Source organism: Taudactylus pleione, unplaced genomic scaffold (genome assembly GCF_031769625.1).
Source record: "Taudactylus pleione unplaced genomic scaffold, aTauple2 ptg000041l, whole genome shotgun sequence".
NCBI classification, from domain to species: domain Eukaryota; kingdom Metazoa; phylum Chordata; class Amphibia; order Anura; family Myobatrachidae; genus Taudactylus; species Taudactylus pleione.
Window position 1 is genome coordinate 36,566,207 of NW_028284443.1, and position 22,668 is coordinate 36,588,874.

The following is a 22,668-nucleotide window of genomic DNA, read 5'->3' on the forward strand; positions in this document are numbered from 1 at the left end:
ACATAGCTATGATAGATATCTTTCAGTGAAGTCATCCTGCCACATCTCTGAACAGGCAATTCTTGAGGATATCATCCAAATTGGCCTGCATGTACGATCCACCAAAGATATTGTTATCGTCCAGCGGGAGCGTGCATCGTTGGTCGTTCACTGCATACACACTGAACAATATATCTTTGACAGATATCATTAAAAGATATTGTCTCGTGTGTATGCCCCTTGACTGTCATTTTTCAAACACAGCCTGTGACATGGCAGTTAGGAGCTGATTGGCTGGTACTTTATCTGTTCACTTTATCTTCATCCAAGGCTTAGTAAACAGACCCCCAAATGTGTTGACACCATCTAGCATCTACAAAAACATTGTATGATAAAGGTGCATTTATATTAAATGAGTGCCGTTACAAAGTGGGTTCACTCGGACTGAATGTTTGCTTTGGTCGAGCCGTTTTCAACAGATTTTTTTATTAAAGTTGGTTATTTACCAGAACTGTTACATCAAATATTTATGTAGTGAAAGATGTAGTTATTTGTTATTTCAGAACTTCGTTTGCTTTGCTGTCTATTTTATTTTCTGATACACAAAAATTAGATTCATATCTGAATTTTACTGCACTATAAGGGAGAATTCAATAGTTTTTTAGGCGCCCATTAGAGCAATTACATTGTTGCTTACATAGGGCGCCAGTGCCGCTGTCACCAACCTTTCTGCTTGCTGCCGACTGAGGTGGCGAGCAGAAATGTGCGCAAAGTTTTGGAAACTGTAACCAGGGCTTTAGATGGATTTAGCGGCTTTACACTGCTAAACCAGGTGCTATTGGGCACAACAAGCGTGATAACTATTGAGCCCCCAAAACAACTTTAATTTTTCCATCTGGCGCCCATTAATTACTGCTACTCATAAATGGAATCACCCCCTTCATTGTAAAGAGAAATGGAAATCTACTCAGAGAACAGTTATGATAAACATCCTACAACCTTCAATGTGTTCATTTTATGTATAAGAAAGTGATATTTATGCTATAGCCTTCACGCTAGGGCAGGCAGAGGGCCTATAAGAAAAGAGCACTTCAGCGTGCACAGAGTATGTGTGCGCCCGTTAAAGTTCCATGGTCACTCAGAAATGGGGCAGAGTCTCAAATACTCATCACTGTTGGGGGTGTGCTCAGCACTCACAGAAATGCTGTGTTGCCCCCAAGCTCTCCTCGCAGTGTGAATAGATGCCGTGTGCATGGCATCTATTCACTCGCCACTGATTGTTTCACCAGAACTTTCCCCACCGTGGGACACTGCAGGCCGCAGGTGGGGACAGTTGTTTCAGCAAGGTGCTGCCATCAGGGGAGGGCGCATTTCAGTGCTGTCAAATCAGACCGGGCTGGCGCCCTGCTAAAAACAGTCTAGCAGGAACAATATGCTGCTTTTCAGAATTTTGTTAAAACACTTACTTTCACCACTTCAAGTCAGCCTCACATATGCACTGATGGCGGATTAGTTAGGTTCAGGGCAGGTCCGGCCCGCCCTAGCTAGCCACCAGTGTAGCGCCAAACCGCAGTGAGTGCGGTCAGCGCTACACATCTACACAGGACCGGCGCTAGCCTTCCAGTGCCGGCCCTGTGCTGCACAGCTGAGCCCATTCCCTCCCCTTGAGCGCTTGCCCAATAGCGCCAGGAGGCGGGCTCAGGCTGTGCATAACACACGCATCGCCGCCAGCGCTGGCGGCGATGCGTGTGTTAAACAGCAGCCAATGAGAGTCAGATAGACTCTCATTGACTGCTGCAGCACCCACTGCAAGAGCCGGCCGGCTCCTGCAGTGGGTAATGGGACAGATGTCATGACATCATGACGTCTGTCCCATTATGCTGAGCGCGCCAGCCCGGGAGGACTGGCGGGCGGCGGGAGAGGTGTCGCGGTCCGGAGCAGCAGCGTGGATTCAGGTAAGTATGTTTTAAAAACCTGTCAGCACTACTGGGGGCACAACGGGGGAGGGGGGTGGCTACTGCTGGAGGACCTCTACTGGGGTGGGGCACAACGGGGGATGGGGGTGGCTACTACTGGGGGCACCATTATTGGGAGGACCTCTACTAGGGGGGCTATTACAGGGGGAACTTAATCGGGAGGGGGAACCTCAACTGAGGACCACTACTTGGGGGGGGGGGGGGAACTACTACTGGAGGCATTATAAAAGGGGCCTACTACTAGGGGCACTGCACTGGGGGGACCACAACTGGGGGCAATAACAGGAAGGACCACTACAGGGACCACTGGATAGGGGGGGGGTCACCACTGGCGGCCTGTATCAGGGGGACCACTACTGGGGGCACTGCATGGGAGGGGGGGGGGGGGACTATTGCTGGGGGTACTATATAAGGGGCTTACTGCTTTGGGCACTGTGGGGATCACTACAGGGGGCACTAGATAGGGGGGATCACTACTGGGTGCCTGCATAAGGGGGACCACTACTGGGAAAACTGCATGGGGGGGGGGGGGGGACTACTGCTAGGGGCACTACATAAAGGGCACTGCATAGGGGGGGGGGGGGGGGACTACTGGGTGCAGTGCATTGTGGGAACTGCATAAGGGGGAACACTACATAGGGCACTGGATTTGGGGGGACCACTACTGGGTGCACTGAGTAAGAGGAACTAATTGGGGGCTGTATAAGGGGGACCACTACTGGGGATACTGTATAATGGGGCACTACTATGGGCCTGCATAAGAGGGACCACAACTGCATACTGGGGGTACTGTATAAGGGGTACTACTGGGGTTAAGGTGCATATGGATAGGAATGTTCAGTGTGAAAATAAAGGGGTGTGTCCCTTTTCAAATGTGCCCTGGGCTCAAAATACCCTAGTTACGCCACTGGTTCAGGGACCAACATTATTTCCCACACATCTGTCTTAAAGTGTATTTTTCATAGGGCAATGTGGGCCCAATTTTGTTGTAAACAAGTATTCAACAGCTGTGTTTGCCCCAGAGAAAAATTCAGCTGAATGGTATTGAAGGGCATCTTACTTAAGTATAACACGACCCAAACTCAGCTCTAGGAGTAAATTTACTAAGATGGGAGTTCTATTAAGAAATGATGTTGCCCATAGCAACCAATCAGATTCCAGGTGTTATTTATCTAGCACCTTCTAGAAGATGAGTAGTGGAATCTGACTGGTTGCTATGGGCAACATCACTTCTTAAATAGAACTCCCATCTTAGTAAATTTACCCCCTAGTGTTCACACAGCACATCTATTAAAAAAACTGTTGAATGAAATATTGTTGTAATAGCCACCAGGGACACCAGCAGGCAAACTATTAAAAGCAGGCTGATTAGCCCCTTTCCCATATAAATTAATGTGCTCACTGGTAATCTGTTGCTACCAAGAACTGTGCATGTTGTTTACGGTTGCCAACTAGTGAGAACAACTGGCAACCAATTAAAAAGGTCAGACAAGTATTCAGAGAAAGAAAAGTAAAAAAAAATATTGGAGGTCTGGAAAGGCACCAAGGGGTATATTTACTAAAGTGAGAGCTTTTAGAAGTGGAGATGTTTCCCATAGCAACCAATCAGATTCTACTTAACATTTAAACTAGCACCATCTAGAAGATAATAGCTAAAATCTGATTGGTTGCTATGGGCAACATCTTCACTTCTAAAAACTCTCACTTTAGTAAATATACCACCCAAGTTCAGGGTAGGTTGCAAAGAACAATGGCAAAGAACAAAGCACAAAGAAAAGGTCAGCAGTTATCCAACGTTCAGTACACAGAGCGCTTGAGTAATGCCAGAGGACATACAGCATCACATCAATGCATACTAATAGAAGAACAAAGACCCAGAATCATCCACGGATGCTGATAAGGCACCAGACAAGTAAGCTTACTGCCTCGTTATAATCAAAGTAATGCACTGAAGAACAAAATCACTTTCAGAATACTTTAATTATTGTCAGCTAGCTGTGCATGCATACAACCAATGTCAAAATACAATGGGGGGAAGATGTATTATAGCAGCACTTAACGTGCCGCTATAACGCTTCCTGCTTCGCCTCTTTAACGAGGTGAAGCAGGAAGCACTAACGTATTAACATCTCATCGGCCGAAGCAGGGAAGTGATAACTCTCCCCTCCGGCGATCCCTGCATCAGCCTAGTGCTGATGCTGTGTCTCATTCCCGGCAGGCTCCACAGAGCATACGCGGGATCTCACAAGCATCGCAGCCGACGCAGCAGTGGGGATAGGGCATTGCCAGGCTGCAGCTGTCAATAGTGACAGCGGGCAGAGTTATCAGGCAAACTGACCGTTCATACATAGCAGAGCCGATAATGACATAGGCGCATTTACCACCCATGCCCCTAATTATAAGCGGTATCAGTGCACATAACGTGCGGCGATGCTGCTCCAACGGTTAATACATCTCCCCCAATATATGCTATATTGTGGCAGCACAGACGGTGTAATGGTTAGCATTACTGCCTCACAGCACCGATGTTGTGGGTTCGATTGCCACTACAGCCCTAACTGTGTGGAAAAACAAACAAACAATCTAGCGCTGGAAAAATAAAAAATTAGAAAATGTATTCACACAGCTGTTAAGGCGCCTTGAGATTGCTGCTTCAAATATCAAGATAGGCTATACTCTACCTATCGATTTGAAAAAAAACAACAATTCTTTTAGAACAATGAAGCACTCTCTCAATATCTAAATAAATCAGTGTTTAATAATATAGATATATGAATATATAGATGGCCACAGTAGAAACTTACAACATATGAATAAAATAATTTGAAAATTCAAAAGAAAAGCTTTTGTATTTGATAATAAGATACACTTGTATAGAATTCACAACTTTAGAAAAATTTCTGACACAATTCAAAGACAATAATCTGTCCAACTGGTACAGGGAAATTAAGGATCCAGCATACTTGTTTAAATATTTGCAGTTTTTTTCCCCATAAAATTCCTTGTTATAACAGACTAAATAGTCCTATAAAGAGTCCAATATCAGGATATAAAACAATGTATGCAACCTAATTAAGTTGGCATCAAGCAGGAGAATATATATATATATATATATATATATACACACATATACACACACACATACATACATACATACATATATATATATATATACACACACACACACACACACATACACACAGCCCTCCTGATTATAGAAGAGCTGAAATATCCAAGATATTAATTATTTAAAAGAGCCCACTTTTCCTGCTTTCTCTGTTGTAGCATAGCAGACCGGGCTGAGATAGATAGATAGATAGATATTTCATTCAGCAAAAAATGAAATACTATGCTATATTAACGCTATATTGCTATATGAACGCTAGACTCCAGTGTATGGACAGAGGGCCTGATTCAGAGCCGGACGCTATTTGCGCTCGCTCGTTCAGAAAAAGGGGCCGGCTATTTAAATTGAGTGCTCGCTCTTTGCGGTCTGTTGACGCCTTTATGTCTGAGCGAGCGAACGAAACATGCGCTCGCTATTTTGTAAAGACGCCCCCTGGCCATTCGCATCATACGTCATCTCCGCTATTTATTAGATTAATCGAGTACATCGAAAGGCGTCTGAACTGCTCGCAGTGCTTGTGGTTGGATTTTCCCAACCACAAGCACTGCGAGTGACGTGGTCGATGACACTGCTTTGTTAATTATGCACACCCTTAAAACGCCCGTTTTGACCATTTGGGACGCCTGCGTTCGGACCTCCACTCCCCGTTTTCAAGCACCTTCCCCTGTTACCACCCACAAACGCCTCATCCTGTCACTCAAATTAGCAGGCACTCGCTATTTTGCGAACACACGATTTCCGACCGCACTGACTGGTTGGCGCATGCGCATTACGACCCATACGCGTACGCAGATGTGCGAACATCGCTCGGAGCGAACGAGCAGCCGCTTACGGAGTAGCTCTGAATCAGGCCCAGAGTTTCCAACGTAAATAGCAGCTCCTCCAAGAGTATATGGAGTCCGGGGTATGGGTCCGTTTAGCAGTTAGTAAGTATTACTTTAACACGTGGTGCACTCACGTTTTTCAGAAGTCGGACCTTTCTCCTCTGCTCCATGGAGGTCAGTTCGTATACAGTCTCCACAGCAGCGATAGCTGTTGCCAGCATCTGGTATGGGTAGCCGGCACCCTTCTCCTCTGCTCCACAGAGACCGGGAGCATGTATATTGAGATAGCGCTTCATTGTTCTAACTGTGTGGAGTTTGTATTTTCTCCCTGGGCTTGCGTGGGTACTCCAGTTTCTTCCCACACTCCAAAAAATATACTGGTAGGTTAAATGGCTCCCAATAAAATTAACCCTAGTGCGCATGTGATAGGGAATATAGGCCCTCATTCAGAGCTGCTCGTTAGCGGCAGTACGCTCGTTCCGAGCGATGTTTGCACATCTGCGCATGCGTACGGTTTTTAGTACGCATGCGCGAACCAGTCAGTGCGGCCAAAAATCGTTGGTACGCAATATAGCGAGTGCCTGCTATTTTGAATGACAGAATGAGGCGTATGTGGGTGGTAACAGGGGAAGGTGCTTGAAAATGGGGAGTGGAGATCCGAACGCAGGCGTGCTTAAAGGTCAAAACGGGCGTTTTATGGGTGTGTATATTTAAAACAGCAGCGTCATTGTTCACGTCACTGGGTTATTTTATAGCCAGAACTGCTCGCAAATTTGTGGTAGCAAACACCAACCACAAGAATAGCGAGCAGTTCATACGCTGGTCGATGTACTCGATTAATCTAATAAATAGCGGACATGACGTAGGATGCGAGCGGCCAGGGGGCGTTTTTAACAAATAAACGAGCGTATGTTTTGCTCGCTCGTTCAGACTTAGAGGTGTGAACAGACTACAATGTGCGTACGGATCATTTGAATAGCCACCCCTTGTTTTTAAACGAACGACCGCAAATAGCGAACGGCTCTGAATGAGGGCCATAGATTGTAAGTTCCACTGGTGCACGGACTGATGTGAATGGCCAAATATTCTCTGTAGAGCGCTGTGGAATAAGTGTGCACTATATATATATATATATATTATATACATACATACACACAGTAATATTTTAGATATATTACAGTTGTGATCTTAAAAAGAGTCTGAAAACCATATTTCTTGCTTATACGACACAAGATTTCCCTTCCCAAACTTTAGAACTTGATCACAAAGTTATAGCTAAATCATGTTTGTGATAATCAACAGATACCATACAGATAAGTGGTGAAGGGAGACAAACTAGATACAAAAAAAGAGAAGTGCAGAAGCTTTTGGAGTAATTAATCCAATGGGGAAATCAGTTGCACTTACCTCAGACTATGATAACCTTTTTCTGCTATGGCCAATGAGTAAAGCATTCATTTATTCTCCTATATTATTATGTATCACACTTAGATATACAGAGCTCACAGGAAAAAAAATATAATATATATATATATATATATATATATATATATATATATATATATACATACACACACGCTAAACCCATTTTATATTGATCTAAAATTGGGATTAAAAAAAAAGGTAGGGATTGTGCATGTTCAATTTAGGGTTAGGCACTAGAGGGAGGGCTAGGTTTAGGCAGCAAGGAGGAGGGGTTTAGGTTAGGTTCAGGCATCAGGGAGGGTTAGCATACCGACCACCAAGTGTCGGTATGTTAACCTTGTCGGGATCCAGGCGTCGGGATTCTGACCATCTGGATCCAGTCTGTCGGTATTACACACCGATTCCAATTCAAAGACTCAAAAGTGACTGTCTAAAAAAACCCTAACAAGGCATCATTTCTAATCTGGACTTTGGTTCATAACCTTTTTAAAATACTGTACCTCAAAAGCAAGCAAGCACGCACACGCACACACACACACACGGAAGCCACTTGTATTCAGTACATTAAAAAGACAAGAGTAATAATTATATAAAAACACAGAGGTAATATGTCTTTGCGCCAATTCTGTCCAACGATAGTACTAATGTTTCGGATTCCTGAATTTTCTTCCACACAAATGTCCAGTGTCACTCCACCTTGAAAAAGACACACATTGTGTCGAAACATGTCGGAGGAGTGACCAGGGAATTCTTACTACATCGTATACCAGTTGATCCAGAACCTATCCAGCTTTAGAAGTACCCGGGCTCTGTAGCTGCTTATATTATGGTGATCATCATTACATCATCTGGTACAAAGTAAATCTTTTTTCCTGTATTTTAATGTTATAAAGCTGCTTTTTGAAATATCTGCACCATGAGGAGTTTCTATGGGGTAAATTTACCAAGATGGGAGTTATATTAAGAAGTGATGTTGCCCATAGCAACCAGATTCCAGGTATCATCTGCTAGAAGGTGCTAGATAAATGAGAAGTAGAATCCGATTGGTTGCTATGGGCAACATCACTTCTTAATAGAACTCCCATCTTAGTAAATTTACCCCTATGTGTTCGTTTATATGGTTTGCCTGTGACCTTGGATACTTTTATAGGAGTACGAATATTCTTATCCATGTAAGATACTGTGAGCATCTATACGTCTATTTTATTGGTATGATGATACATTGCATGGGAAGGTTTATGGTTATTTATCCACACAAACTAAAGATACATTTATATGAGGATTATCACATCTTTTCATGTAAGCACAAATGTGAGCAGAATAATTTTTTCCTTGCATGAGAACACTGGGAGTGTAAAATATGGTGTTTCATTCATGTTTAAAAGGACACTGGTGTTATTTACACAGTCTTTTGGGATTGTTATTCCACGAGATATCTAAATATTAATATGTATTATTTCTATTTTTCTTTGCTTCATGATGCTGAGCCTACCTGGTTCAACTTGAGACATTTGTGTAGAAGAAAATTCAGGAATACGAAACATTAGTACTAACGTTGGACAGAATTGGCGCAAAGACATATTACCGCTGTGTTTCTATATTATATGTTATTGCAAGATAAGGTGACTTGTGAAGAGGTTTTTTCTATGCTGACAATGTGGTAGCGCCTGGAGAAAAGCTCTTTTTTTCCTATAGAGTCATAATTATATTTACCATAAACTGCTGCACATTACCATGTAGTCAGTAAATACCAAAAGAAGAACCAAGTTTCTTGTATTCAGTAATAAAATTGAAAAAACAAACAAAAAAAACAACATTACTTAAAGGCACCCCTGCCTTAACTGTATGCTTTAATGAACCAATATGTAACAAGAAGCTGATATGGCCTATCCAGTATACGTAGTTAAATATAACAAGGCTGATGAATACCCGGCAGAAAAAAGTGCAGAATTGGGGTTTTAGGGTGCAGAGGTGCGGAAACCACCCTGCACCCTTTGTACATCCCCCTTGATGCAAATTGCATCAAAAAACGCTAAAACACCCAAAGGACACCCCAAGAAAAGCACTTTGAAAAAGTGGGTGAAAAATTTCAAAGTGGGGGTACATCTTCAAAAAGTAGCGAAATAGCTTTGGGGGGGGGGTCTGCAAATATGGGGGAGGGTTTTTTTGGATTGCAGGTGCTTGCTGAAGGTGCGTTTTTTGGAGCACATTAAAGCTTGATTTTAGTGATTTTGAACTATGCTTGCACCCATTTTCATGTACCCCAAATTTGATGAGAATACTTATTTTGGCCAAAAAAAGTTGCAAATTGCTATTCTTCACCACTTGCTCAAAGACGCTAAATAGCGCCTATTGAGACCATTTAAAAACCCCAAATACCTTTAGCAGGGATATTCGGGGGTACTCATAGTGAACCCCCATGTCAGAGAATCTTCGTCAGGCTGATTTCCCCAAAAACAACAGGACTTTTCACCAAATTAGATTTCGCCGGATCCCATTTTCAGACATTTGCAATTGAATACGGGGATATGCAGGGACACGCGCGATAAGTTTTCGCCGGCAAAACCTCCAAAGACGGCAGCTGACTTTTCACTCCTAATTGAATACGGCCCTTAGTTGCCATAAGGAGAATACTGTATGGTTTTAAAAAGGTGTCAAATGGCTGATTTGTGCATTAAAAAAGTGAAATAATGTAAAAAGCTGTAGAATTAAACAGAAAATGCAAAAAATTAAAATTTGCTTTGGGAGTGATTTGAGTAAAGTGTAAAAAAAATAAAAAGCAATTATTTCTCATTAGAATAAATACTTTTGTTAAATTTGTGTTGCATTATTTAGCGTAAAAGCTTATTTTGGGGTACTTTGTGGCCATTGTGTTTTTTTTTTAAACGCAAAAATTTGTCCCAATTAAGCTAACTGAAAAAATCCAAAAGCTTAGTCATTAGAGGGGTGTCCAAGGGGTTCTGAAGCAAGTCCTGACATTTTTACCTTAAGATAAAGATTTTCTCTACCTTTTCACTTGCTCAGGAGGTGTGAACAAAAACGAAATGAGAGTTTGGAATTGAATTGCAAATGTAATGTGCAATGTGAATTTGCCATGAACCTCACGGGACCAAACTCGCACTTAATTGAATTCCCCTCTTTGTGTTTTCACACTCCTTATGCTCTGTAATTGGGCATACACAACACGGATGATTGCAGAGTTGTACGCAAACTAGCCATCTCTATCCACTTGCTGGGGAAAGAGCGCAACTGGGTGATAATGGGGCATTCTAGCAAAGATGGGTTGACAGACTTGCGGGCCATGCAGAGATGTGCATTTGCTTACATACAACAGTTTACAGATTGACTAAGGCTGCCGCAAATGTGCACAGACAATTATGGCAGATATGAATTCAAGCATACAGATAGGCACTGCCTGGTCCAGAGATGTGTACAACTCATATGAGCAACGACTTGCAGTTGCTTCGGTGCAGCAATGCAGGAGCAATTACAGACGACGTATATTCAAATGTTAATGTGAAATCCATATTTATGCATATCTAGCATAAGAAATTGGGAATATGGCACCTAGAGAAAGTTTGTGCACACCTTCGTTATTTTAACTGGTCTTTGACAGAAATAATAGCTTCCAAGAGTATCCTGTAGCCAGTTAAGATGATTTCTTGTCTTGTTTGAAAATTTTAATCACACATGGAAGAACTTTTCTAGATCAAAAATACCTGTCAGTATCCTTGCATGTAGTGCATGTTTGAGGTGCCCTCCCAGATCTTCAATAAAATTCCATTCCAGGGGCTGTAACTGCCATTCCAATATATTTCTGTTCCACGGTTGTTTTTCGGATTGCATCACTGCAATATGCAACCAGCTTTCTAGATCTCTGGCTAAGAAGAAGTCTTCTTTTCATATAGTCAGAGACTACACTTGAGGAATGTAGACAGAACAACATTTCCAAAAGCTGGGTACACACTGGCAGATATATTGGCCAATTAATCGATCGGTCAATATATCGGGTGCCCGTCGGCGAGTTTGTACCAGCGATAATATCTGAACGACGTCGTTCACAGACATATCACATCGGCAGATGCCCAATACATCTGCAGCTATATTGAGGCATCGTGCGGTGTGTACGGGCAGTCAGACGACCACCAGTAGACTTGCAGCGGAAGCTGCGGGTGCGTCACGCCCCCGGCCAGTGGGACCCGCCGCCTCCAACACACGGAACACAGACGTGGTTTGTTCAGTGTGTATGAACAACAATCATCTGCAGATATATCTGAAGATCACTCAATCTGTTTAGTAGGGATGTAGTCGGCATCCCGGCGTGCGGGATGCCGGCGGTCTAAATACCGGCGCTGAAATCCCGACGGTCAGGATCCAGGCACCAGTATCCCGACCGTCGTTATCCCGAAGGGTAAGTATCAGTGTGCATGGGGAGGGTAGCGTTAGGTAGCGGGGTTAGGTTTACGCATTAGGGGGAGGGTTAAGATTAGGGTGCGGGGAGGTAGAGGTTAGGTTTAGGTTTAGGCACCGGGGAGGGAGGGTTAGGGTAGGGGAAAAACAGAAAAGAAAGTACCTTCAGTTCCAATGGGCGTCGGTATTCTGGCTGTCGAGATGCCGCTGTCAGTATTCTGAACAGCATCATCCCGACAGCCGGGATATCATACTCAACCCATTTGGTGTGTACCCAGCATTAGAGACTTAAAAAAAAAAATAGTGTGGTTGTACAACTGTGGAATGGTGTTCCCTGACTATTTGAAGGCCTACTGTAGGCGAGTCAATTAGGTTTCCAGGCTTCTTTTTTGGAATAGCAGTAATAAATTAACTGGAATGATGTCTTCTGTATGACATGTTTCTATTATTATATTTCCAAACTGTTTACAAATCTCACATAAACATTATGTTTAGCAGGTAGATGTTCTGCTTACCTTTGTAACATACTGAAGCCATGTCAGCATCTATTCACTTATTTGATTCATTGAAATATACAAACAGGGAAGAGGTGCCTAAACTTTTCATGCAACTGAATACAACATGTTGTTAAATCATTTACTGGACATCAATAAACAGCCATGCCCTGAGTTAAACCGCGTCCGCATCCAGTCAGAACTGATCAGACGTAATAACAAGCAGATCGCTCCTTGTGGACCAAAGGTACAAACACACCTATGTAGGTTACAATCAATTTTGAACATAAAATCTGACAATATTAAACAATAAATAGTTCAGATAATTGTTTGCAAACATTGTTGATTGTATTTATCACATAATATCCATATTGTAAATGCAATAAAATCATACCTCCCTACTTTTGAAAAAGCATTTCAGGGAGATTGTGGCACCTATGAGCGTGCGTTGAAGTGGACGTGTACTGCTACATCTGAGAGGCGTGTCATAAAATTGATTTACATCCAAATGTAAATGAGACCCAAACCAGTTAGGAAGAACTACGTGGTGATGAAAACACACTGATACTTTTCAGAAAGTGCATGAAGCCATAGGGATCATTGTGCCTTATAACCAATGCAGGGACATGATACTAATGATCCAATTTGAATGTATATATCTCTGGGGGAAGGGGAAGTTATATAACATCTTCATAGGTGCAATCAGGGATAGCTACTATTTCAGGGGGTCTCCATGACAATCCTGGAGAGTTGGCAGGTATGAATAAAATAGCATGGCAAATCAGTGCTTTAAAGAAAACATATCTTAATTCATAGGTATGCATCTACCGAAAACTTCCAATCAGGAGGCAACATAATCAGGGAGCATTGTAGCCAAATGCAATTTGAAAGAACAACTGCTGCTCATCTGTTTCCTTACTTATTTGTTATTTATAATTCATCTATAATTAAAAGTGATTGGTGGACAGAAGTAATGCATAACCCAAAGGTCTATAAAAATATTACCTTAACATATACAAATCATATTGGTGAGTAAACTACTTTTAGTATAAATTAGTTACTATATTTATTGTGCATTTAGGGTGTTGAACTCAGAATCAGGTTAATGCTAGGCATATGGTGGGGGTTGGTTAGGTTTAGGTCTAGGGGGTAGGGTACTTACCGGCAGGTGATGGTATTCTAACCCAGTCGGGATGCCGGCATAGGAAAACTCAACGCCGGGATCCTGAGCACCAGCATCCCGTATGCCACCCCTACTATACATATTAACAGAAAAGCAAAAGATAAAAGTTGACTTGTTTACTCCCAACAAAACAGGCAGATCGTCTTAATGTAAACCATGGTGTGGATAGAAAGTGGTGAAACTCCCCATATGAAGGGATAGGATTAAGAGCTTGTTTCAGAGATAGACGCTAATGGAATCGCAGCTGCGAAAATATGCTAATAGTTCCAAAGCTTACCAGAGCATAAATATGCCCACTGCTGCCTTCTCATCTGCTTACCTACATAAATATCTGTAGCATCAACGCACATCGAGCAGCCATCTTGCCCTTGCAGAAGGTAGGACCAGTCGCAAACACTGCTGCTCTCCTGACAGAAGACTCTCATGATGCGTTGGGAGATCGCAATGGCTAATTTACGCACGGCCATGTAATGGTATTTAATTGGTCCGACACGCCTGCGTTTTATTAACCACCCTGTTACATCCCCCCAAACGCTGACTTCCTATCACTCACTTTGCAAATGGATCCTCTGTGCGTGTGTAATCACAAACCAATCGCAGCGCGTGCGTAGTGGTTTACACACATGCGAAATGGCAATCACTCTAACTGCGTAAAAATCACAATAGCGTCCATCTCTGAAACAGGCACCAAGTGCCTATAGAGAATAAAATTTAGCTCTGTGTACCACTGCTAGAGACTCCAGTAATATATCAACAGTGGACAACTATAGGAGAAAGAGCAATTCTTGACACAATAATATAGGCTGATCATCCTGTTGTTCAGCCACATACCAGTACCTCTGTTTACTGGAGGGCACGAGAAGGTGTATACTTTGGAGCAAAGGCTGGCGAGTACACTTTTCTCAATGGGGCATCGATTGGTGTAGTGTGTTGTACTGTGAATACAGTATATTATGCTGGTTGTATGGCCAGTTAGGTTGTTTGGAAGCAGTGATTTGCTGGTCATTGTAAAGCTTTTTATTCCTACAAAAGGTGCATTACTCCACCCAATCCTTTATGGACAGATTATAAATTCAGTATTAGAAAATTGCTGAGTTTAAAAATATCCATAGCAAATATAATATAATTTAATCTAATATAATGCATAATTTACATTACTGTGCTGTTGCTCAGGATGTTATGTGTACACTGTTCCATACTAGGAGACATGATTATACTACATAGACCCATCAATTATACTAGAAAGTAGACAATATGTAGCAGTCCTTTAATACGTATTAATATTTATTAAACAAACAAAAGGAAGGACAAACTCATCAAAAATTATGAAGCGACCGTATTATGATGAAAATTAAAAGAGTCAATGAATTGCATGGCCTTTACACAAGTAACCCCACCTGCAGGGGATGCATGTCAGGTAAGTCACCCTCTGCAGCACATTTACAGAGAGAACAGAACACTGCATGGCTGCATATGCTGTGCTGGGGACCCACTACAGCCAGCACACATAGGACACTATACTGCACATGCTGTGCTGGGAGCCCACTATACACACCGCGGAAACCTGTCTAGGGAGAGGCTATGCCAGTCCTCACCTGCCCGGCTATGAGAACCCTGAGCGCCGCCATCGTTGCCAGTGGACAGCAAGCTTCACCTTTACCCCGGCTCTGTGGGCGTGGTAACGACAAGCAGCCAATCGGACGTTTGAAGGAGCAGCGTGGGTGACACGCCCCCACGCGTATTGCTGTCCTTGAGAGTGTCCGGGCTAGTCCTGCGTGGCTGACAGCAACTGATGGGGTCGCTGTACCGCACATCATCATCCCGCCCTGTATAGGGTCACTTCCCCGCGGTCACATACACCAGGCGCGGGGGGCCCGATCCCAACGTACCACAGGTCACGTGATGTGAGTGAGCCGGTGCCGCGGCAGTGACCTATGTGGCAACAGAGGTGACATCCATCGCATGCTGCAAGCCGGGTCTACGGGGATCTATACGGAAGGGGATCTAGCTGTTACCGTATACATTACCGTCTATAACCACTGCCTGAGCTTGAGGACGGAGCACAGTCATACAGCACTCTGGTGTCTGGCAGGCAGAGGCGTGCTGTATCTGTGTGGCACAGTATATGGAGGAGGTAGTAGCGGATACATGTACACAGCAGTAGAAGGAAAGTGGGGAAAATAAGTGACGCACACTACATAATGGGCACGATTCAAATCAGCGCAATGTAAATAGCGCCGGGAGATAGCTCCCGGAGCTATTCAATTCATCGCGCTGTTAGGTCGGGGAAGGATCGTTATCGCGCCATAAGGTGCATACACACTAGACGATATGCTCCCTGAGCGATATCGTCTAGTGTGTCCCCGGCAGGCTGTGCTCAATGTCGTTCATGACATTGAGCACAGCTGCTGAACGATATCATTAGCGATATCGTTCAGCGCCGGGCTCTCTCACCCATTCCCTGACATGCAGCAACCTGACGAGGTCGTCAGGTTGGCCTGCATGTCAGCCCGATGAACGAGGATGACGAACGACCCGCGGGAACGCGCGTCGTCGTCATCGTTCATCTTTTTTGTGTTAAAAATGGACGATAAAGTGGACGACTGAACGATAACGATATCGTTATCGTTCAGTCGTCCACTTTAATCGCCAAGTGTGTACGCACCATTAAACAGGGTGTTTAGGCGCGATAACGGGCATTCCCCGACCTAACTTCCCGGCGCGAGGCTGTTTTCCCGGCGCTAAGGGCAGAAAACAGCCTCGCGCCGGGACTTTTGTGGGATTTCTTCTCTCATCCCCGGAGGAATGAGAGAAGAAATCATTAGTCGGACTTGTCAGTTCCGGTGTCTTGAATAGCTCCTGGAGCTCACTCCCGGAGCTATTTACATCGCACTGAATAGAATCGAGACCAATGTGTTGTAGGTTAACAACGACAACTTGCTTTTTCGTGATCATGGGCCAGATGTACTAAACTCTGAAAAGTGATACACTGAAGAGAGATAAACCACCAACCACTCAGCTCCCAACTGTCATTTTTCAAACACAGCCTGTAACATGACAGTCGTTTATCACTCTCCAATTTATCACTTTTCATCTCCACCAATGTGACTAGTTTTATTCTTTTAATTTAAAACAAATGGTATTGTAATGACCTCCATGAAATGTTTGCAAAAAATATATATATATTTTTTTGTTAATTCGTTTTTCTAATGCAGGGCATACACACACAGATATTATATCTGGCAGCCTGACTCCCAGCAGATATCGTGGCCACAAAGAGTGGCCCATTTTTCTACACTTACATTTGCAATGTGATCTGGGCGCGTTACTAATGCAAATGATCACACTGCAAGATGCGATCATAGCACTGGCATGTATCCAATACCATGCAGGGACCCCTGTGAGGTTCTCGGAGTGAAGAGACTATCTCTTCACTTCTGAGCCGTTTTTGCGTTAATATCGCACTTTTTAACGTTTTTGAGTTAATATCACTGGTTTTAGATTTACACCGTATTCAATTTCAAAGACTTATCGCAGTTTTGAAAAGTGTTTGATAAAAAAACGGGGATAACTTTTCACCACTGAATAGGTGGCGAAAAAAAGTGCAGAATTGGCGTTTAGTGGTGCAGGTTTAAAAAAAAATAGCCTGCACCCTTCAGAATGACCCCTTGAAACGATCTGTGTCAAAAAAAAAAAAAAAAAAATCTGGACACCCCAAAAAAAGCACTTTGAATTTAGGGGCCAAAAAAAAATGTTGGTGAACAAAGTTAAAAAATAGCGAACTTGACTCTGGGGGGGTCCCCAAGTATGCCCCAGGTGTTTTTTTTCATTGCAGCTACTTGCGCAAGTGGGTTTTTCACGATTTTTTTAAGTCTCTTTTGCAACTTTAAAATATGCTGACCCATTTTCAAGTACCCCAAATTTGCTGGGCATAGTTATTTTTCGCAAAAATTTTTTCTAAATGCTCTTTTGCACCACTTTTTCAAAGTCGCATTTATGCACTTGCCGCAGCTATTAGAAACCCCGACTTCCTTCAGGAGTTAAAAATGGGGGTACCCATAGTGATCCCCCATGTCTAGACATCATTAGGGGGGTCCCTAGAATATTTCCCAAAAATTCCCGTTTTTGTTAACCTTTAAAAAAAAATTGTAAAAATTTAGAAAAAAAATGACATAAGGTCCCCCCCCAAAAGCCAAACCAGCCCCAGGCTAGCCAGCCAGTGGTGGTTTCTAAAAATACGGGGAACAAAATGTGTAGGGTTGCACCGTATTTTAGAAACCAACACCAGGCTGCAGGGACTAGTGCTGGTTTTAAATATAGGGGGCAAAAACGACGTGGGGTACCCCCTATATTTAAGACCAGCACTAGACCCAACCGACCGGGGTGCAATGCCACAGCCCGGAGACCCAATCACCGGGGCTCCAGGTCCAAAGCATTACACCCCAAGTCGGTCAGCGCAAGCCGGTGATCTCGGGGGAGTCGCGGACCCCCCAAAAAAAGGGTCCCCCCTCTCCCGAGCACCACAGGCTTACGCTGAAGCCTGGGGCTCATCCCCATACCCCTGGAGCGGTGGGTATGGGGGTAATAGGGGGGCCAAATAATGTAACACTATTGTACTTTACAGTGGAACTACAAGTGCCAGCATGCCTGCCATTTTGCACTTGTGGAACTACAAGTACCAGCAGACATGCGGCACCTGTAATTTCACTGTAAAATAAATAGTTAAAAAAAGACAAAACACACACACCGTGCCCAGTATAAGTTTATTACATACACCTACCCATTCACACATACCTATACCAGAAGTTTCTGTCCCCTTCTCCACGTAGAGATCCATGGTAGCTGGCCCTGCAAGAAAGATTTCATACTCCCCTACATCCAGCGCTGGTCTCCGCAGTAATCCATGGGTGTTTTAAAACAAAAAAACGTGTTACCCGATCCACGCTACTAGCTATCTGTATGTGTGTTGTCACACATACACATAGCTCCCGAATGGCCGCTGCCGGCACTTCACGGGGCATTGCAGTCCTGAGAGCCAATCAGCGGCCGCGCTGACTGTAGCGCGGCCGCTGATAGGCTCCGGCAACTGACAGTTCCCACGTGGATCGGGTAACACGTTTTTTTGTTTTAAAACACCCATGGATTACTGCGGAGACCAGCGCTGGATGTAGGTGAGTATGAAATCTTTCTTGCAGGGCCAGCTACCATGAATCTCTACGTGGAGAAGGGGACAGAAACTTCTGGTATAGGTAAGTATGTGTGAATGGGTAGGTGTGTGTAATAAACTTATACTGGACACGGTGTGTGTGTTTTGTCTTTTTTTAACTATTTATTTTACAGTGAAATTACAGGTGCCGCATGTCTGCTGGCATTTGTAGTTCCACAAGTGCAAAATGGCAGGCATGCTGGCACTTGTAGTTCCACTGTAAAGTACAATAGTTTTACATTATTTGGCCCCCCTATTACCCCCATACCCACCACTCCAGGGGTATGGGGATGAGCCCCAGGCTTCAGCGTAAGCCTGTGGTGCTCGGGAGAGGGGGGACCCTTTTTTGGGGGTCCGCGACTCCCCCGAGATCACCGGCTTGCGCTGACCGACTTGGGGTGTAATGCTTTGGACCTGGAGCCTCGGTGATTGGGTCTCTGGGCTGTGGCATTACACCCCGGTTGGTTGGGTCTGGTGCTGGTCTTAAATATACGGGGTACCCCACGTCGTTTTTGCCCCCTATATTTAAAACCAGCACTAGTCCCTGCAGCCTGGTGTTGGTTTCTAAAATACGGTGGAACCCTACACATTTTGTTCCCCGTATTTTTAGAAACCACCACTGGCTGCAAGCCTGGGGCTGGTTTGGCTTTTGGGGGGGGGACCTTATGTAATTTTTTTTGTAATTTTTTACTAATTTTTTTTACAGGTTAACTAAAACGGGAATTTTCGGGAAATATTCTAGGGACCCCCCTAAAGATGTCTAGACATGGGGGATCACTATGGGTACCCCCATTTTTAACTCCTGAAGGAAGTCGGGGTTGCTAATAGCCGCGGCAGGGAAAAACACCTTGCAAAGCTATTTAAAAACCCGACTTTCTTAAGCAGGCAAAAACGGGGTTACCCATAGTGATCCCCCATGTCAGGACATCTTTAGGCATATTTCCCGAAAATTTTCGTTTTTTTCCTTAAATGGGCTCAAGACTAATTTTTTGAAAAACGGATAACTTTTCTAAGCACTATAGCAAGTGAAAAAAAATGCAGAATAGGGGTTTGGGGGTGTAGGCTTATAAAAAATAGCCTGTAGTTTTGGGAATGTCCCCTAAAAAGTAAATGTTCAAAAAAAAATGTCCTACAAAAAATCGGAACACCCTTAAAAAAAGAAATTTGGGTTTAAAAAAAAATAGGGACACCCCAAAAAATTCATTTAAAAATTGGGGTGAAAAAAAAATGGAAAAATTTGTTTAACAATAGGGAAATAGGTTCAGGGCTATTCTGCAAGTAAGCGACAGCTGTTTTCTAGAATAGATTTATAGCGGCAGGTGCACAAATGCAGAATTTTTAAAAACTGACTTTAGGGACATCAAAATATGCTAGACCCATTTTCATGTACCCCAAATTTGATGGGTCCACTAAAAAAAACAAAAAAAATAACCTAAGTGCTCTTCTGCAACACTTCTTCAATGTCGGGAAAAAAACACCTGCTGCGGCTATTTAAATCCCCGGCTTTCATTTAAAGGCTAAAACGGGGGTACCCATAGTGATCCCCCATGTTTTTACAACTTTAGGGGTGTCTTACAAATTTTTTCTGGAAAAAATCGAAACTTTACGCAAATCCAACTTCGGAGGTTCCCGTTTTCGACGATTTCAAATTGAATACGGGGATACGCGGGAGCGCGCCCGATACTTTAACGCAGAAAAAAACTCCGATATGAAACGTTAATTTCGGCAGTGAAGTTAACGTTTCATATTGAATACTCCTCATAGGCTACAGCAGCACAATGTCATCTTTAGATGGCGTTAGCAAAGCTTGGTAAATCTGACAGCATCGCATCCCCCATAGTAAGCTGTTGGAAATGGAGGAACAGCACTACATATCGGAGATACTAAATATTTGCGGATATCCCCCCAAAAAGTTTTTTTCCCAGGGAATATGCCGCCAATAGTTAATTATAAATGGGCCCCATAGTGAGATATTTCACAGTGTATGGCCACGATAACAGGTTTCCTCCCCTGGGGAGAAGACATTTCCCTGTTCCTCCCCTGTGAAGGATCAGGGGAAATGTCAGCCGCAGCAGTACATACACTACCTGATGCCACCCAGGGGCGTATCTACCCAATGGCCAGGATGGCACTCGCCAGGGGCGCCAGCTAATGGGGGGCGCCGTCCGGCAGTCCCATCAGCAGCTAATGGGTGGACTACCCTGGGGGCTTGAACTGGGCTTGCTAGTCCCCCGGGCCACACAAGTGTAGGGCAGACTGCAGTGAGAGCCGCCTGGCCTACACAGTAACAAACAGACAGCCGCCAGCGGCGGCTGTGTGTTTGTTAAAGCAGCCAGCCAATGTGCTAGACAGACTCTCATTGGCTGCTGTGTCCACGGAGGGAGCCATCTGGAGCTCACTTATGAGCTCCGTCTTCCGGCTCCCCCCGTAGCGAGTGATGGGAGAGACGTAATAACGTGTCTCCCATCCCATAGTGCAGAGTGAGAGCAACCTACCGCATTTCCGATCCCTACACTGGCTCCCTCCAGAACCCAATTCAAAATGCTCAATCATATCTACTAAGTCCTCAACATCACCACCCTATTCACACATCTAAATTCTCATCTCAAAAGAATTGCTACCTTACTCCCACTCTTCGAGTTAAGAAATTGAATTTAAACCTGATGTATGAGTATGTAAACAACAAAAATATAATTAACTTATATAGAATGCAAATTTGAAAGTCCAAAGAAGATTTATATCACTTTACTTATGATTGACCAATTTTTACAGTTTAATAATGGCCAATTCGTTTATACACCATTATGTAAGCGTTACTGTTATTACTACTGCACTCACATTGGGGGCAATTCAATTGTCTGTACCTTCTGTAGCTCCCGTCTAAACTGCACAAGAGCTGTTTAATTGCATTCGCGAATAACCCCTTTCTAACGCGAGGATACACAGGATTAGCCGCATTAAGCAGCTTCTCCCATGCTAAGGCTAGTTTCACACACAACGGTTTTGTGTGTCCAGAAAAAAAAACAGACTTTTTTTCCGGACGGATAGACGAACTACTTCCTTTCACATGCAAGGCCACCGGAAGTCCGAAATCTGTGTGTGTGAAGGCATGCATAAAGTTATGTGAGCACTAAGGGCCTGATTCAGAGAGTCTATCTAGCGCATAGCTGTGGGTGACCACCCACAGCTATAGCGAGCGGCCAGGTTGATGGACCATCGCGACCATCGGGCTTGCGACGAGACCCTTGTGGTAGGGTCTCGTGGCCGCAAGCCCCAGTGAGCTTCTGACTCTAATAGAGCCGGAAGCTCTCCCACTGACATCACTGGTGATGTCAGTGGGGCCGCCCACAAACGGCAGGCGTTCGCTTGGGAACGCCTCCGTTTGTGAAGCCACGCCTACCAAACGGGGCGAGCTGTCAATCACCATCGACAGCTCGCCCCCTTTGGTGCGAGACCCGGAGCAACGGAGCACCCGTCGCTAGCCGGGTCTCGCACATGCGCATGAGGGAGCCGGCTCCATTGTGCCCATGCCCAGTGGGCAAACATCGACCCGGTTGCGAGTGCTCAGCGCTTGCGACCGAGTCTGAATCAGGCCCTAAGTTCTGGAGACAGCACAGCAGCCATCCTAGTCATACACCTTTTACCCCAGAGCTAAAACCCGGGTTATTGCAGGGTTAACCCTGGTAGCTCCTTGGTGTAAAAGGGGACAGGGTTGGATTCCTGGGTCGAGTGACCCGGCAATGCAACCCAGGTGACTTGCAGGGTTTGACATGGGAATGACCCGTGAAACACTGCAGTGTAAACGGCGCGATCCGGGTCACGATGACCTGGAACGTGCCGCATGCCGGCCGAATGGCCGGCTTCAGTGGCACTTGGAGATGACGTCATCTCCAAGTGTCCACTTCCACGCTGGAAGAGCCGGGTCACTGCAGACCTGGCTCCGGTGTGAAAGGCGCCAACTCGGGAATATCCTGCGCCGGCTAAATTCCAGGTCTGATCCGGTTTGGAACCCTGTTATAACTTCCGAGTCAGACCCGGAATTTA

The 22,668-nt window shown here is 44.3% G+C and overlaps 1 protein-coding gene across 1 annotated transcript in view; it reads right to left on the bottom strand.

The window, feature by feature from the left end:
- Positions 1–15,084, bottom strand: part of PCCA (propionyl-CoA carboxylase subunit alpha) — a 578,198-nt gene extending 563,114 nt beyond the window's left edge. Inside the window, exon 1 of the mRNA XM_088458152.1 lies at positions 15,014–15,084. Coding sequence (XP_088314278.1) covers positions 15,014–15,046 — 33 coding nt within the window. The 5' untranslated portion in view covers positions 15,047–15,084. The remainder of the gene's footprint in view (positions 1–15,013) is intronic.
- Between the last annotated feature and the right edge of the window lie 7,584 nt (positions 15,085–22,668).